The sequence below is a fragment of the Oreochromis niloticus genome, linkage group LG7 (assembly GCF_001858045.2).
Source record: "Oreochromis niloticus isolate F11D_XX linkage group LG7, O_niloticus_UMD_NMBU, whole genome shotgun sequence".
NCBI lineage: Eukaryota > Metazoa > Chordata > Actinopteri > Cichliformes > Cichlidae > Oreochromis > Oreochromis niloticus.
Window position 1 is genome coordinate 11,724,336 of NC_031972.2, and position 18,947 is coordinate 11,743,282.

The following is an 18,947-nucleotide window of genomic DNA, read 5'->3' on the forward strand; positions in this document are numbered from 1 at the left end:
TGATGTTTTGTTTTGTGTGACAAAATGACCACAAAAGGAAAAGACTAAAATCAGTAAGTGATTATGCCAATTCAATTCCTGATGCTGTATTACTCAACTAATTGTTGCAGCTCCATAAACAATTGAGAGATTAATTGCACTGTTGGCTAAAACCATGAAGACAGTGGTGAAAAAATAACACACACACACACACACGCACACACACACACACACACACACTCAAAGAGGCTGAAGAAGGATGAAGGGAATAATGAATATGTTAGGGCAAAATGAAATTGAAGAAAAAAAAGATGTCCAAATAAAAAGAGAAGACAAGTGTTGAGGGGAAGGAGGGATGAAGTGAATACAGGAGGGACGGAGGGAGGCTCACAATGAGGGGGAAGGGGAAGGAGGAGACAGGCTTTATCCTCTGTCTCTTTGTTAGGGCTGCACCAAGGACAACACGGAGGAGGGAAAACAGCAGGGCGACGTCACACGTGAGTGACGAAATGCAGAGAAAGAATCTTCAACAGCAACACACAGGGGAAGGAAAGAAAACAGAAGATGGGGAAATAAGTAAAACATTAAGATTTAAGATTTAATATTAGAATTTTTATCAAGGACTTAAATGTTCATGAAAACAGGATTTTGAGTTTGTTTTTAAGGGAAATCTGAGTTGTCTTTGATTACAAGCAAATGTGTCATTTGGGTCTAGCTGGTTTTGTTTCGTTTTTGGTCTGTTTCTGCAAAAGGAAAAGTCACCATCTGGGACAAGCGATTGGAATCAGCCATAGACTGTATATAAAAGATGGGCGAATCCTGATGTCACCTATCAGCAAACTCCTGTTATGAGGCCTCAAATGGACCATCACATCAGTCTTGACTTGATTTGTTTTTTGTGTTTTTGTTTGTTTGGTTTTTTTTAAACAGGATGTCACTTGCTTTATCCTGGAGCATAATTTACAAAATTCATATGACACTGTATTCAATAAGACGTAAAACTACTGATTGAGATAATAAACTTATCAGGAAAGTGTTTACTGAGGTCATAGAGTAGGGGAGACAAAGAGTTATTTTTCTATAGACTTCTACATAGCAAGAGTTCTTTTTGCAAACAGAGGAGTTTTCCCCTGCTAGAGAATAGAAAAAAAAAATCAGGTTTCAGGCAGGGTCCACACTGGCTTAGCTTTAGACATTTAGATATTGAATACATATTTATATTTTATGGTCTTGCCTGCGATTTGAGGATTTCCTGTATGTTTGTTAATTTTCTTCAATTCATTAAGAATAACCCAGTAAATAAGCTTATTCCTCACATAAATGTATAAAAACTAGCGGCGGATGAATACAAAGGATTTCACATTCTTTATCTTGCAAGATTTTGAATCTCAGAATTTCAAAATTTATTTCTGTAATAAATAGTAATAAACAATAGGACACCTAAGGGTTAAGAGTATCATAAGAAAAAGACAGCTGGTTGAAGTGCACTGTAGCCGCTCACACACTAAAGCTGCTACAAATTGGTTGAAATTCTGTTTGTGTGCCTGTTATCACTGTACCTAGTTCGTCCCACAGCTGCCTGTACTTGTCAGTCATGGCCGTCCCCTGTTGCCTCCACAGCGCCAATCTAGGGTCACCCATGAACTGCTCTGTGATCAGTGTTAACATGCGAGCTCCATTGGAGTCCCTCATCTTCAGCATCTCTCTCACCTGCAGAGACAACGTCACTGTGAGTAAACGGTATATATCACTTTTATTTAATCAGGTAATAGGATCAAAATCAAGATGACAGTTCCGGATTATTTTAATTTCACCAAAGAAATAAAACACTTTTAATGTAAATGATAAAAGACCAAGCATGGATCATTCTGGTACCCCTTTAGGTATTAAATTTGGAAGGTTTTTTGACCATCAGTGCAAATAGCTTGTAGAGTATCAGAAAAAATATACATAAAATCAACAAAATCACCATACATATAAGACATGATGTGATTAGAGGGTCAGTACCTTGCTGAACAGTAAGTTGAGCTGCTTTCCTGAGCCATGGTACCCGCCCTGGGAGAGAAAGAGCTTGACCTGTTCCTGGACTTGCTCCTCGTCCAGATGCCAACAGTTCTCGTCATCCACACTTGCCCCCGCTGTTGGATCAGGAGCTCCTGCAGTGAATGAAAATGAATAAGTCAGTAACTCTTAACAACAACTAGATGTCCTCATAAAAAACTGATTTGATGCAGTGCAAAAGAGTATGTAATGTGAAAGCATCAAAAGCACAAGTACTAATATATTCGTATGTCCATTAATGCATATGGTCTTATTATTTTTAAACAATGCTTAAACAACTTGCTCTGATTTCCAAACAAGTGTCTTTTCAGGGAAGAGCACAAAATGAATATGCCACCATCAGCATATCTACTAGTTTACCTTTTGCATTAAAGCATTAGTGCTGTGCAAGCTTAAATGCTGATCAATAGTGAAAATACTGCAAAATCTGCAACAATAAGCATTCTACATGAGCAAGGAGTGCATCCTTCATTTCTAACGCTTAACACCCAACTCCAGGGAATATATAATCCATAAGGTTTATGCTAAATATGTTCCACTATATGTACACACTTAGTCACCCTCATATTCTGATAACCAGTCATTTAAATCATAATTTAAACATTCATATACTGTATTGTAAAATACTTAAAAGATTTACTTTGTCAACCTGGGATTCAGGAAGTTAAAATGGACAATTTCACGATGTTCTGACATTTTAAGGGTAAAATGATTCATCAGTACAGGCAACAGTTTCAGCAGTAAAATTAAATCATAGTTAGCTGCAGCACTACTTTAAATTTTTTCTGCTCTGTACAACAATGTACATAAGACCATTAATACTAATGTAATTCAAAAACACACAGGTACATTTTCAGGCAGATAATTTGTTCAAGAAGGTAATTTTCAGTTTAATTTTAAGATACTAAAGCTACATATACAAGAGAGTTTTTTAACATAAGATAATGTATTCAGGCAGAAGTTTGCTCAAATATATATGAATTGGTGAATTATGTGTCACAATGTATCACAAATACACACAAAGAATGTCTCCTTCTTGTATGCTGTAGTACAGGTGCACTTACATACACAGTACATATGGAGATGACAACTGGACATCCACTGGCGGAAGATGAAGAAAATCTAATCTAATCCAGGTACCTGGATTTATTTGTGTCTGTTTCTGTGTTTAGGGTCAGCTTGCTCTTTGTCTAAAAATCACAAACCACCCTCAGAGCAGTGCCTCCACTCACCGTGGACCTGGTTGATCTCTGAGTTCTGTGACAGTATTTCATCTGCCAGCTTCTGTGCTGTCGGCAGCACATCTGTGTGATGCACTGTGATTAGGTACTGAACAAACTTCTGCAGTTGATCTCTGTTCATTTGGAATAGAGTCTCTGAGATGGGCAGGCGCAGTTTGACCTGCTCTGGCTTCCGTACTCGGTACAGTGAGAGTGCCACAACGTGGGCACAGTAAAAAATGTCCTTGTTGCCGCAGCTGCATGTCACTGCTGTGATTTTGCAGCGGTCGAAGCTGACGCTCACATTGCAGACTAGCTCTGGTTCAGAGGGTGTAGCGGGTTCCCTTACTGTGCCACTGAGGTGAAAACCTGCAAAGAGACAGAAATGACTATTAGAAATGAATCGCACCATGTATTTTCATGTACATAATTTCACCATGTGCATAATCACAATCCACGACTTAAAATTAAAATAAGATGTACTTTGTTTATTTATAATTTCCAACAAACCTGCATCCAGCATGGAACTCAAACCCACAATTTTGAGATTAAAAGTCTCGTGCAACATCTACTGAGCTACCCAGAGCACATTGGTACAACAGAAACAAACTGGTATCTTAAACTTTAGGAAGTTAAACAAAATGACTGGCCAACATCTTAACAAAAAAACAAAAAAAACATGTTCCTTACAATATACAAAATAATGGAGTACCACAAGGATCGGTGCTGGGTCCTTAACTGTTTACACTCTATAGGACTTAAAATATTCATTTTTTTTTTTTTTTAGAGAAAAGGCCAGTTGCCCTTACAATATAAGGTACCTTCAGACAAATATGTGTTCTAGGACTTTTTAAATAAAACTTAAAGTGAATTGAAGCTTATTGTTGTTATAATTGTATCCAATACAATAATATCATATAATATATGTTTGGTAACATATTATACTATATAATATAATATAACTACTTTTTGGCATTAAGGAGCTAGTGAGAGTATTCCAAAACAGTCAGTTAAACAATGAGTTGCCAGATTATGGTAATAATTCACTACAAATGTATCCCTTCATACAACTATTTTTATCTTTGGATGTTGTTCAGAATGATCCTATTCTCGTTCTTTGGTTCTACCTTAATTTCACGTGATTGACAAAGTGCTGCCCAGGTGAAAAAAACATGGACACAAAAAAGGTAAAGGGCACGACTGAGTGCAAAGACCAAAATATTCTCATTTCCTTTTCATTTCCTTTCCACAACACCTTTAGTGTTTACCTTACCCTGAACAGCACTTCAGCAATGACAGGATCATTCACAGGCACTGAGAACTGTTATTGTATTCTGAACCTATGGCCCTCTCATGGCCAAAATGTACAGGCCTCTGTGTGTTTGGGGAAAAAAAGAATTAAAAAACGTATTTTAATGTGAATGCGACCTTGAACTTACTCTTCCCAGCTTAGGAGTTTTGACAGGGAAAAACATAAATAAAAGCCAAATGTGACAAATACAGCTTTAAAAGAACAGCAACACTACGTGGGAGTGAGTTTTAAATATTGTGTTGAGTTTTGAGAGCCATAACAGATGGACATGTTTTGGCAGAATATGACAATGCAACAAGTACTTTATGGGTAAAATTCTTCTGTAATTAGAATAAATGGACAATCTGACCGAGTTAGTGGGTTATCAGTTGATGACAGATGGTTTCATAAGCTCAGCCAGAGCTAAACTGATATAAACATTTTCATTTAGTCTGTACTGTTTTAATCTTACAACAGGGAGCACATGCACAGCTCATTTTACGATACACGAGCAGAACAGTGGCTTATTTAGACCTCGAATCGCAGGAGCATGATGTACGTCTTGCATCATGTTGTCATTCAAACTGAAAATCATGTAACGTGGCCAACTGGGAGGCTGATAAGCCTCCATGCCAGACAGTGACAGATGACAGACAGCATTATTAGATGGTCGCTTGAGCCAAGGAAAATGGGAAATGCATCAAAGAGCCAACCTTCTGTCAGATGCTGTCTATGGGGGAGTTTAAGTAATCGTTTGAAAGAGAGAGAAAGAGATTTAAATCATATCTCTTTAGAAATGAGACAAGTGATATTAAGATATTCAACCAAGACTCAAACACACACAACCCCACACACACACACACACACACACACACACACACACACACACACACACACACCATTATATTCCTTATTCTAACTGTATCTGTATGATATCCGGTCATCTCAGGCATATATCTCTGACTGTGAGGACAGAAGCCCCACGTACGAACTTTCTGTTTGTCAAGAGCAGGCAGTCAGTCAGAACAAAGTTGGCTTTAAGATAGAGGGAACAGAGCTAAAAAAGCTTCTTTTTTTCAGACAGAGGATGAACTAATGGGATACACGAGGGAGATCAAGATTATTTCAATTGTGAGTCAGCAATAGAGTCCAAGAATAAAAATAGTGAACTGGAAACTAGCATTATAAGTCTGCTTTAAGCATATTAGGGAGATTCCAAAACACTTTCTGTACTGTCAGCAATCATTTAGCTTGTGCAAAGGCTGCATGAGTTGAAAAAGAGCAAGACCAGAGGCTAGCTAACTTTAGCTAACATTAGCTAACATTAGCTATCAGCTCCTGGTCTTTTCAGGCCAAGTAATGGCACACCAACAAAACCCCGAGTACAGTAAGTGAGCACGAGTGTTCTACTCCCTGCAAGTTCACTTTTTGTCACCAAATCTCATAGTACCAGTTTGTTTACTGTTAAATAAATGCAAAAATGTTTTCAAAGCCTTTCTACATTGAATGACATCATAAATGTAAAATTTGCGGCTCAACTTCTTTGAAACGAGAGATTAAACTAAAAAGAAGAGAGATTGAGAGAGGCGCAAGTGTTTTTATGGACAGCACTAAATCTGTGTCACAGCTATGAGTATTTGCAGCAATATCGCTATGACGCATGTGGTCACATATTTATAGCTATTAATGTTAGTGCTGAATACAAGTTCTGCAGTTGCAACATCAAAATCGGATGTTCCCTTGCTCGGTAAAAGAAGCAAACAAGAGTAGGTGTTTGTCTGCAGATGTGATGGTGCTTTGTGAGAAAAAACAAAAGAGGCGGAAGGACTACAAGACAATATCTGAGAGTGAAACTTGTATAGAAATAGAAAAGAGAAAAAAAACTAAGGTGTTTCAGTTCTTTCTGCTTTTCCAGCTGAGCAGACACTCAGTCAACCACACAACCACCAGTCCACATCCTGTCTTTTTTTTTTTATACAGACACACACACACGCGAGATGAAATGTGTGGTGCTCTCTGTTACGCCGCCCTGCCCCAGTCATGCCTGGCCTACAGCTGAACCACTGACGTAACAGAAAGAGAGTGACTCGAGAGGAGGGAGGAGGCCACCACTGTGCTGCTGGAAAAATCGGTATGCCCTCAGCTGAGTGTGTCAGTGAGCACATGCAGGAGTTGCTTGGCGGCGAGCCAAAGCCCTGAGCTCAGCATTCTGTAATGCACTTCCTCGCTCTCTCTGTCTGCTCTTCACAGCTTGCATAATACAGCTCTGTACACCACATAGCAACCAAACTTAACTCCTTCCCTCCCGACACATCAGGAAACTAGTCTGGAGCATTTTAAGAACTAAAGCTGGAGATGTGACGCAGGAGAAATGCACAGTTGAAAGACTTTTCATTCATGTTTCCTATGCGTCCATTTAGGGGGGGTGATAGTTACTGTTGTGGTAATTTATTCCACTTGGTACATTTACCCCTAATTCTGCGCTGCTAAATATAAGAGCTCTCCATGAATGAAATCTCAAGGACTGCTATTGGTCTTTGGGGCACTTTAGGAACCCTGGAACTAAAGCATACTACCAGTTTGTTTTCTGTGTAATGATTCTGCAGTTCGCCAGTGTCAAGTCGTAATTTCAAGGTAAATGCTGTAATGGAGGTCTTCTACTGTACAAGTACCCAACAAGCCCTCGACACCACCACTGGCTCATCTTGAGGTTGCTTGCTGACCCTAGATGAAACTGGTTGCAACTCTTTGCAAGAGAAGTCACAAACAGACTCAACCACTCTTCATTTCCTCACAGTTGTAAGTTGCAACAAGGTCGGTGCGTAAGATGTCGATTTATCTGCAAATGCTCACCAACTACTTGCTAAGTGTTAGTGAAATTAACACAAACCAGAAAGAGAGTGCATTTGTTCTTAAAGTAAAAGCTGCTCCTTTTGAAACATGTTGGTTTCAACAATAAGACAAAACTTTTACTTTGAAGTTCTCCAATTCTGGTTTGCGACGCACTTTTTCAAGTTTCACTATCACTCAGTGACTGTTGGCATATATGTGGGCATCTTCTATGAAAACTACAGGCAAACACCACAATCTGCTGGTGCAGCACCCCCTCTGAAACTAATTTCACCCAGCGACAGCAAGGAATCTCCTGCAACCACACGCCAACCAATCGGGAACAAATTTTATTTCTCTAGAGAAATGTGGTTTCTAGGGGGGTCATTAACCAGCATCTAGCCTTATATGAGTGAGGCCTCTGGGGCTTTGTTTCAGGAAGACGACTGAAAGAGCTTGACATTAAAAAAAACAAACAAACAAACAAAAAAAAAAACCGATGACCAAATTAATAGAAGTGTTGAGGTAGAACCTTATTTTTCCACCACTGTCTGAAATCCAGCAAAGATTAAACAGCTTAATCTAACTAATTGTTTCAGAACAATTAGGGAAAAATAATATTTAATACTATATTTTCATTTTATTTTGTAATGTTTATGTGCAGAAAAAAAACTAAAGCAGGACCAAATAATAATATTGTGGGAGGCTGTTAGCATTATCTGCAATGTACATTCCGCACATAATGCTGGTTTAGTTTTCAATAGTAAGCAAACCTCTTTTAGCAAGTACATACTGCATACGTGCTTGTCACATTAGTGAAGATGCTTTCTTTGTTTGTTTTGGTGCATCTGAATACGCCTCAGTGCATTAAGGGCCATCGTACATGCTGTTTAAAAAGAAACTTGCTTTTAAAAGAAAATTGCTTCTTCAGATATAAATAGAGCTGCAGATACCCTGAATACACTCGCTCGCAAAATTGAGGTTTAACACTTCACCCCCTGTTAAGCTGTCTCTATAGGATTCACTGAATCCTATAGAGACGGCTTATACAGAGGAGGGGGGCGGTGGTTGAAAACAGGCATAGGATGTTAGCCCGTGAAACAGCAGTAGCTCAGCTCTATGTAGAGTTCAGCCTCAGAAGGCGTTTGTGCCAGCAACTGTGAGCTTTGTCGCGCACTGAAATTGTGGCTGTAAGGGGTAAGTCACCGCAGTGTGGCCAAGGATTTCAGCCAAGGTGGTATCTTGACTTTATCAGTGTGTGCATTGTGTGTTGGTTCTGGTGACAATGGGGAACCTAATCCCTCACCCATAGAGATACCGAGGTGCCTCTGGGGCTGTAGGAAGGAACAGTAAACAACCAATCGATAGTCACAGTGGACTCATCACATTCTGTCTTTAATTACTGGTTTTAGATCAGCTTGCACTTTCAGAGCTTTATGGTATAGCCACTAATCCTAATCGATTTTTGTGATTCATTATTTCTAGCAGTTGATTGGATCAACACATTTTTCTAACAAATTCATGATTTCATCATTTGTTTGTTTTTTTTGCGAGACAGAATAAAACTGTTAAGGGTAATGAATGGGATGTTGTGTTATTATGCAATTTCCTTGCATTATGAGTGAAAGCCAGTCTGATTTTATTTCTTATACTTAAGAACTTGCACTACAGCACTTATTAACAAGCGCTATAGTGCAATACCATCACAATACCATTTCTTTTTCATGTTTTCCATATGAATCATAAACAGGTGTGGGTGATGGCTTTTTACTGGTTAATGTAATCCTTATGAATGTTGCTATGCTTGAGACCACTGCTACCTAGCAAGTTACCTAGCTCAAGCTAAAAAGGTTGTATGTAGACAACAAAAATATTAATTGCAGAATTTAAATTAGAGGCATTTTTTTATCTTCTTTTTTTTATTTTTTAATATACACTTCCCACCTGGCAACATCAGTAGCTGTCAGCGATATATTTATGGTTTATCCTCCTAGACCCATTCTTGTGAATTTAGTATCTCAGGAGAAACTTAGAGAAATGTATTTAAAGATGAACTTGTTTCAGATTAAATTATATGTTAAATACACCATAATATCACACTATAGGTGACAAGATCAAAGGTCAACAATGCTGAGGCATAATATTTTCTGGACTGAGAGGACAAGAAATACAATCTATGTTAATTCTACTTTTTATTTTAATGCAAAGTTAGTATTTAATATGTTACTGTACATGAAAGAGCCACCGTTCATAAGGTATTCTTCTTTTCTTTTAACAGCTTGATGGTGGTGGCAACCATTAAAGGGAACTCCATAATCAACATTCTTTGTCAAATTTATTCAGTAACCTTCCTTTACACATGCCCAAAACCTGAGCTGTCCCTCTTATAATACTCATACATACTCATACTACATACCCATTTCAACCCTTGCCTAGCCTAGCATTCCCAAATCCTTCTCTCCATCATAACAAACATCTCTTTCCCTTTACCAACACAGCCCTTACATTTGAAGCCCCTTCCTTCTCTTTAACTGTCTTCAAACATGCCTTTCCCCCTTGTCCTCTTCATTAGTCTGTAGCTAATAGGAGCACAGTTTCCACTGGCACCCCATTGGCCAACAAAACTGGAGGCAGAGGTTGTAAGCCCGGGCCCAGACCAATCCGGTATGGAAATCTCATTCTTCATGATTCATGTTTTTAATTTGGCAAAATCTTTATGCCAGGTGGCCTTCCTGAAGCGATCCTCCCCACTAAGACTGGCTGTGTCACTAAGAGTACACTGCCCCCACCCCTTGTGACTGGGTTAGCCACTGTCAATAAGTTAACCTGCTAGAAAAAGGGGCTTGAAAGGAGCTGATGGAGGCAAACCTGAAATAAGGTCAATGAGGATTTGAGTTAACTAGGTCAATCTGTGTTCCTCTTAAGTGAACACCAAAAGCTCCTTCCTCACACCGTGAACCTACTAATCAATCTCACACGCTAGCCGATAAATGTCATACCTTGTGCCAGTTCTCATAGCCCTACAGTGACTAAAAGGTAGTTAGGGAAAACAAGACTATAGCCAAAGCCAGTGATCTCCTTCCTTGTATCCAATGTCCTGCTTTTGAAACAGAACTGTAGAAATAGCAAACTGCAATGAAATACTACACAGCTAAATGAGTCCTCCTTTGACTGAGCAGACAGAAATTCCTCAGCACTGTCAGAAAAACAAGAGGCCACCTTCACCATGCATGAGAAATTGCATACGGTCTCATCACTCAGAAAAAATAAAAATAAAAATAAAAAAACAAACCCAAAACAACTCTTCCAGTAAAAACCATGGAAGCCCATTTCACCATGCAATAAAAAGAGGACATAGGCTGATATTTGAGTTTAACTGCTGCCATTCAGGCTCCAATGAGGCCTGTCTGGCCTGTAGCGAGGATGGGGAAAAAACTCTTATGGTTTTGAAAGAACCACTGCAGTTGGAATTACTTAATCTGGCAGTGAAAGGATAGAGAGACTGGCCTTTTAACAGCAACATACCACTCTAATAGCAGCAGCAGCAGATGAATCGATTAAGAACATAACTATCAAAGCACTTAGAGATGCTGCACTCCTTACTGCCTTCATGTAATGCCATTTGAGGACTATGAGAGCAGGTGTCACACACAGCAGTCAAGCATTTTTCCAAGTCTTGAATTGCAAAAGACTATATTATTATTTTGATTAGAGTGCAAATGATTTCTTTATTATTAAATTAATTGTTTGGACTTTAAAAGATCCAAATACTGAAAAAAATAAACATATTGATATCTAGAATAACTGCAGAATATTGTTTTTTGTAGATTCAAATCTTTTCAAATCTGATAAATCAAGCACAGTGTTCCTTCAGACCGGACTTAGACAAAGATCCAGGAAAATCCTGAGATCAGTAGATCTCAATAGCAGGTCACATCAGCTGATACTCTTCTACTTAGCAAACTCACCATCTTAAATAGAGCGTGCTACTTAAGCTGTTTCAGCCTGTCCATATTTGTTATGCTTCTACAAGCCACTTTGCAGCTGATATGTATTTACCACTTTGTCACATGTGAATTGACAGCACCCTTTCTTCTCAGTGAAACTCGCTTCTCTGCTGTCAAAGTAGAGAAAAGTTTAATTCAGGGCCAACCCATTTTGCGTAGCCAGCAGTTATTTCAGCTGTCATCACCAAATGTCATTCACTGTCAGTGAACTCTTGCAAATCCTAATATTTTAATTAAAATATCTGTAATTGCAACTGACATCATCATTTACTAGCATTCTTTGAGCTAAGGGTAAAATTTGCTTCCTGGTCCCGATAATGTCATAAATCTACATTTTAAAATGGAATCCCTTTTCAAGAGAGGGCCTCATCAGGTTCTGTCAAACGGCTGCTTGCTAAACTTGTATTGTTGGAGGCCCCTCTGGGGAAGTTACCGTTTCTCAGCCTTGGTTTTACTGAGCTGCTGAAGTTTTTTTTTAAAAAATCAGATACAGAACATAGATTTATAGACACATGGTATTATATAGTACTTGTGTACTAGGAACGCATGTTAAATTAAGCAGGACATTTCTTTTCTTATATATAGCTTACACAACATCTCAACTTACCCGCAGTAATTAATCCTGAAGTCTAAGCCATCATAGTTGTAACCGTAACACCATCACTACCTTTATTTTGAACAAAATGACCTTTGATAGATGTTACAAACTAAAAATATTACCATATAGTTATAGTTATTATTACCATATAGTTATAGTTATTAATCCAAAGGTTTCTAGTTTACTTAAAATAGTGATTTTTTAAGGCCTACTTACAGCCAGTCATCTGTGTAATGAGTACCTCTACTTTTGATACTCGAAACTGATTTTCCTGATAATGCGACAAGTTAAATCTTACACGGTGTTAAATCAATTCGATTAGTTCTGGTGTTTGTTTATTTTAGAGACTCTTCTTACACAGTATAAATGTCTAAAGTCACACAGAGTACAGGGCACATGGTGCTGTGAGTTGAAAATACATCAGAAAACAACCTCCAGTGTTTCACTCTCTGATTAAACTAGCTCCTCCGTGGAGGATCATGGACAGACAAACATGCAGTTTCACCAGCATTTTAAAAGTGTGCCTCTTCTAAGATGAAAAATAATGGCCATGAGAGGTTTGAAAACAAGCTTCTAAAGGGACAGAAGAGGATCTTTGCTTCCCCATCTTTCCCCATTTAAAAGCATTTGTTTGAGTGGTGTCTGTTCCCGATGTGCTGTGCAAAAGTCATTTGTTTAGCCTCTGAGGACCATCAGCAAGGCAGCCAGAGCTTCTTCTCTCCAAATCCATTTGTTCCCACCCCTGAGATACTGCACGGTCTCCACAGAGATCCTTGCAGAACAGCGTTGCTGCCACTAATGAGCTCAGGAATCCCATAAAGACATAAATAAAATCAAATGCAAGCTTTTAGTGTTTGCTTACATGTTGATCTGATTGTAGCTGATCAAATCTTGTTTTCCAAGATGTGATTAGTGAATATTCTGTGAATCATGTACGTGAGAGGACTTGTTTGACACTTTGAGACATTGAGAGCTGGTAGCTAGATAAGAAGATCAATACTTCTTTTATGTGTGTATGCTAAATATGAAGCAGAAGCCAGGGCATGGGTAGCTGACACTGCATCCAGTTTCTAATTCTAATGTTTCTCTCACCTGTTTAATCTTTGTTTTAAAAAAGCAGAAAGTTGGATATTTAACATGCTGCTACATATTCATACATATGTGCTGCACTCAAAGCGCTTAATACAACTTGCCTCATTCACCCATTCATACAAGCACTTTTTGCTATGCTTGTTATATGTAAGTGCTCTCTGTCTATCATTCACACACACTCATACGCTGATGGATGCATCAGCAAGTAACTTGGGGTTAGTATCTTGCCCAAGAATATTTGGTATGGAGACAGGGATCGAACGACCAACCTTGTGATTAGCAGATGACCTGCTGTACAGCTACTGAGGTACACTCAGTCCTCTAAAATATTAACATTGTATCTTTGACCACATGTGCCATGACAATGACCAAAAATAACCCAAGAAAAAAACGTCAATGTGGAAAGAGGCAGTAGCTCAGACTATCTCTGAGTGGATAAAGTTAACTTAGAGTTAACTTGAATATTTTCTGCTCCGGTGGGACTGTGCTGGTGCAACTCCAGCTGTTTCTGCATTTTGATTTCTCTTTAATGTCACCATATCCCTTAACTGAATCAGTACAAACCATCTCCTGAGATTATTGTCTTCGTCACTGCAAAAGAAAATAAAGAGAGAAAAAAAAAGACAGCACATATACACTACATGTGTAAGCAATGCCTTAGTTTAAAAAAAAAGCACAACATGTGTCATGAAATTCTAGTGCTCGGTTAAAGTACGAGGCTCAGAAGTATATCTAAAAGTTAAAATACTTACATTATTCTTATTTTTTTTATACAGTTGTTAGGAAAATTGTAACAGATGTCATAGAGGATTCAAATTTGGTTGTGACTGGTTTATTTTGGAAAAAATATAGCCCTTTTCCCACGACCATCAACGACACTCATGGCGTTCTTCAACCTCAGTTACACAAGCCTAGAGACCTGTCAGGGACCATCTGGCAACCACCAGTCGCTCAAAGTTGATGTGAAATCGACTTGCTGGTAACCACAGTTCACCAGTAAAATGTGTGTATTCTGGGACCAGCTGGGAAGTGATTGTTGGTGGTTGCTGGAGGTCGGGGGCTGTTACGAGCATGAAATTGGTCACAAAGAGATATATGGTCCAGTACCAAAGACCTGCTTGTGACTGTTCTGGTCACTAGCAGGCTACCACAGTATGTTTTTTTTGAATAGAAGACACCTACTTGTTTCCAAACAGTCACAATCAAGCAGTAGTGAAACTGTGACAAGTGTGAAAGTGTGATCCAAACTGGAAATGAAGAACATTAGCCTTCAAATTGAAAGTTGCACCTTTTGAAATGTGCTGGTTGCAGCAACAAGGCCATAACTTTTATTCTCCGTGTCCAGTATGAAAGTACGGAGAGAAATAACCTTTTTGATATCAAAAATTAAACTATCATTTTAGTGTTCTAGTTTTATGCTGAACAACTTCTCAACACCCAGTTGTTTGTCAGTTTTGGAAAAATAATAATAATATGCTCCGTTCCACTTTCCTTTGCCCAAACACAAATAAAGAAAACAAAAAACAAAAACAAAAAATACTGGAAACATTGTGTTTTTCTATATCCAGGAATTTCCCTGCTAGAATGTTGTTAGTACACTATAATATTGAAACTATCATTACTTCTATTTATACAGTACTAAAGTACTATCACCAGGTGCAGCCTATAACCAGCTGAAACATTTCAAACAAATACAGAATTATCCCTCACATTTCCCACTCAAATCATTCAGAAGAAACTCAGCCAAAAAAAATCATTCAGAAGAAACTGACTCATACAAAAATAATCCTTTTGTAAGGAATACTCGGAAATGAGCAGTTTGTGTCACACTTCAGGCCCGCTTATAGAACAGAATGTTGTGGTTTGCATCACAAGTTAGCGAGGGTGGTCTCTGCCCATGCAGCTACCCTCGGAAAATCCCGGAAACTATTCTAATGGCCATCGAACCACATCTTTATTGATATATGCTGAGGTGTTAAAAGTCGTCATTGGGGGAGCAGGGGAGGTTGTCTATTCTCATCTTTATATACACCACTACACCAATAATGACTCTTTCTATTCGCTACGGTGAAAATGAAATATGTGGGTGGTGCAAAGCTTTAAAGGGTGAACTAAACCAAAAGTCTAACATGTCCACAAAAAACCCCAACAAAAAACCTTAAGGTATACGTGCAAAGTCCAGTCTGCCAGATTCTGCAGCACCAGCAAACAAGGTTTTCTTTTCAAGAAGCACTGTGACCATTGACCTCTGCACTAACACCAGTTGATTCCTTGAGGTTACAAAAAGCCCGACGACAGCAATATAGGTTGTGCGTATGTATGGCAGTAAATTTAAAACAGATCTTGGCTTTGTCAGGTGCTTCTTTTAGAATGTATGCAACTAAGACTCCTTGAGTTTTACTAACATTTGCATCTTGCAAGTCAAAAGAGCATCACTGAAGCGGCGTCACATGAACAATATAAGTGACTAAACCAAACCAAATGTGGCTGCGCCAACCCTTTCCAGTAAGCGTATTTTCATATCTCACTTTTCACACACTGTGTTTGCATACATTTCTACCAAAGTAAACCCGGAGACATCAAAAAGAGAGAACTAAAAGGGCACAGTTCCCTTATACTGTGTGTTCAAGTAAATGATGACTCAGAGTTTCTGAATCATTATGACCGTTGTGTTCTTTAAATGCTGTTCAGCTGATGCAGATGTTCTCTGGGTTTGCTTCAACTTTTCTCAGTGGGGAAAAAAACAAAACAAAACAAAAAACACACACACACACACACACACACACACACACACACACACACACACACACACACACACTTCAGCTTGATGTGCTGCACTACTTCTGTTCTACAATTTAGAAGTTTAGAAGTTCCTATAAATAAAAGGAACGTTCACTTGAAACATTGCAGACAGCCTTGAGACACTGGTTTGTAGCCATACTGTACATTATATATAAGCTCTATGTATACTGCTGAGTTCAGTGTTTCAAGCTTTAATTTATTCCTTTCCTTACTGGAGATTGTGATTTGTGCTTGAATATAAAAAGTACACATTGGTGTATGTGTTGTTGTGCAGTTTAAAGGCCCATCAAAAGACAGAATGGCAAACCAGGTTGTGCTCTTAAAGCAGTGGTTCATGCTCTACTTGTTCATATATAAATAAATCAACACTCAAATCAAAAACTGTTCGAATGCAACACGCGTGTTGGACTGTTAGCCTGACGACATGCCCTGTGCTTGCCTTTGTCTCAGACCGACTGTTTAACTGTCACAGTGTAACGTCACAAACGGCGTGCCTCCAGGAGGAAAAGAATGCTTTCCTACAACGTCACGGCAGAGGAGGGGCCCCTCGCTGTCAAAACAGGATGCGGGTCACACCTTATCATGGCAGCACATCAAACCAGAGTTACACACCCTCAGCCTCATTTCTGTTTGGGCTAAACACACTATACGGCTTGCTCAACATTTCTGGAGCAAGAATATCTGTGTGCTTAAAGAGCAGGTGTGACAGGACTGTAAAATAAACAACACTATAATCACACTGAGCTACTGTCCAACTGATCACTCTGCAGGTATTTTGGTTTCTGTTGTCTCGCTGTTCCTCTGTTATCTGTCTGAATACCTCCTCTTTCTGTTCTGCATCTCAGTCACCAGCTGGAGCAGCCTTGCTGCTCACTGGCTGCTTAAACCAGTACTAACTCACTCTCCTTTAACAAAATGAAGCATTTTACATGAGAATGTTTTCTTTTGCAATTCTACTCCGCGTCATTTCATTTTATTCCATTGCTACATCTTTGGTTAGTGGCTACGGTTAGTTAAACGGTTAATCGGAAACAGACTCAAATGGCAAGTGTTTTGGCAATCAATTGATTATTTAGGTCATTTGGCAAGAACAGAATGGCAGACGTTTGTCATTTACAGGTTCTAAAATCAATCGTTGGGGTTTGGAACAACTGCTTAAAAGAAACAAAACAAAAAAAACAAAAAAAAACACACACACAAATAAAAAAAAAAACCCCAAGACTTTTAACCCTCAGAGATGTAAGACATCATCAGCCACAGCCACAAACTCTAGCTGTAAACCTGAGCAATCATACTATATGTAATTTTTGTAACACATCAAAAGTATTTGAACCTACCCCCTAAATACATTTTGAAAAAAAAGTTCTGTTTTGCCTTTATCCAAAATACAGAGTTAGGGTAGGTTAAAGGACCAATGAGTGTTCACTCCGAGGCAATACCAAACTACTGTATCTAAAATTACTCTAATGACTCTAGGGCTAGTAATAAAGTTCTATAGTGCAATCAAAGAGTGTGTCCAAACCTCACTAATTAATACATTACCTTCTGGTCAATTAAAAAAAAAAAAAAGACGGGGTTGAATTTAAGAAAGGAAAAGATAGATAAGTAAGGGGAAAACACAAGAGCGTGAATTTAGGTAAATAAGCAAATCTTGTAGCACCAAAGAAGTATAAAAGAAGAAGTTTGGTCATCTTCAAATATCAATAATTGTATCAGAATTAATGATCTAATTTTTCTTCAGGACTCTGAGTGCATTTTGTTGATATTACTTCTGTGCTTTTACTTTAGAGGGAGTTGGAACACTTGAAACTTCCTCCAGCGTGCAGTTGCACACATTCATCTAATCAGCCCTCCCTCCCTGCTCTGCCGCCGCTCCCTGCTTTAAACTGCATTAAAGCCCAGTCGATGCGGTTTTCAAGTGCATCCCGTTTCCATCACAAGTACTGACATTACTCATCTTTAACAGATGAAAACAATGACTCAACTTGTAGACGCATGCCAGGCATACCCAGTTTGTGCAGAAATAAACTGGATGACTTAGCAGGGCTTGTGAGAACTTGTGTCATCCCTGAGGTGAAGTCGTATAAGCAATTAAAGCAACTGATAGACGGGTGCATTCAAATTATTACAGTTTCATCATATTGCTATCACTTAATGGCACGCTCCGGTGTTTCTAGACATAAAAGAGCAGTCTCATGTAGAGCACCACTTCAACGGTTGTATGAAGCACCCAGTGACTCCTTTATAGTTCTCATGTTTGACAAAAAACCTGCAGTACAAACTGCTTTTATACAATTTGATGGTCTAACAGAAAGAAAAATATACTATGCAATATTAGGGCATGGATGAACAAAAAGACTCAAGAGTTTCTTTCTTAAATTAAAAAAAAAAGTCTAAAAAAAAAAAAACCACACAAAAAAGTGAAAGTGAAAAATACTAAAGACCACTAAAACTGGTTTTAGAATCTGCATCTTTAATCAATTCCCTTTTAGCTTCTTAGTCAGTCTTTTTAAATGGCTTTGACTGGCTTCTTCCATAATACAATTGAGGATCATCAGTAGAATACAACTTTCAGGAGGCAACATAAAAGAGAAAAATCTTATTTCTTTATATAAAATTTATTTTAATGTATTACTGTGAAATATATGAATGAAAAATAAGTCAAACAAGCTGAAAATAATTGGGTTGTCTTTGATTTAACTGTAACCAATAGTTTAAAAGTCAATTTATTAATCTATCATAACATACAAGAATATAAAAATGCCAGATACTGTATTTAATGATTTTAACTTAAAAAATTTTGAAGTAGAAATGGTGTAAAATTTAATAGTATAAAACAAGAAAGAGTTTAGGAAAACACATTTACTAATTAAGAATATGATTTAGTTCTCCCATCCCCAATTCAAGTAACAATAAAAGAACATTTGTTACTTGAATTGGGGATGGGGCTCTCAGTATACAACTCTATGAAAGACACCTGAGAGCGTAAAGAACATGTAAGATTCTGTATGTTTGAACCTGACATATGAGATATTTCAGCTTCTACTGATTTCGTTTTTGTTGTATGC

At 38.3% G+C, this 18,947-nt stretch overlaps 1 protein-coding gene across 1 annotated transcript in view; it reads right to left on the minus strand.

The window, feature by feature from the left end:
* Positions 1–18,947, minus strand: part of zswim6 (zinc finger, SWIM-type containing 6) — a 49,726-nt gene that overhangs the window by 19,726 nt on the left and 11,053 nt on the right. Inside the window, exons 2-4 of the mRNA XM_005459665.4 lie at positions 3,273–3,629; positions 1,987–2,135; positions 1,539–1,689 (exon numbers count right to left, since the gene is read on the minus strand). Of these exons, the coding sequence (XP_005459722.1) occupies positions 1,539–1,689; positions 1,987–2,135; positions 3,273–3,629 (657 nt within the window). The remainder of the gene's footprint in view (positions 1–1,538; positions 1,690–1,986; positions 2,136–3,272; positions 3,630–18,947) is intronic.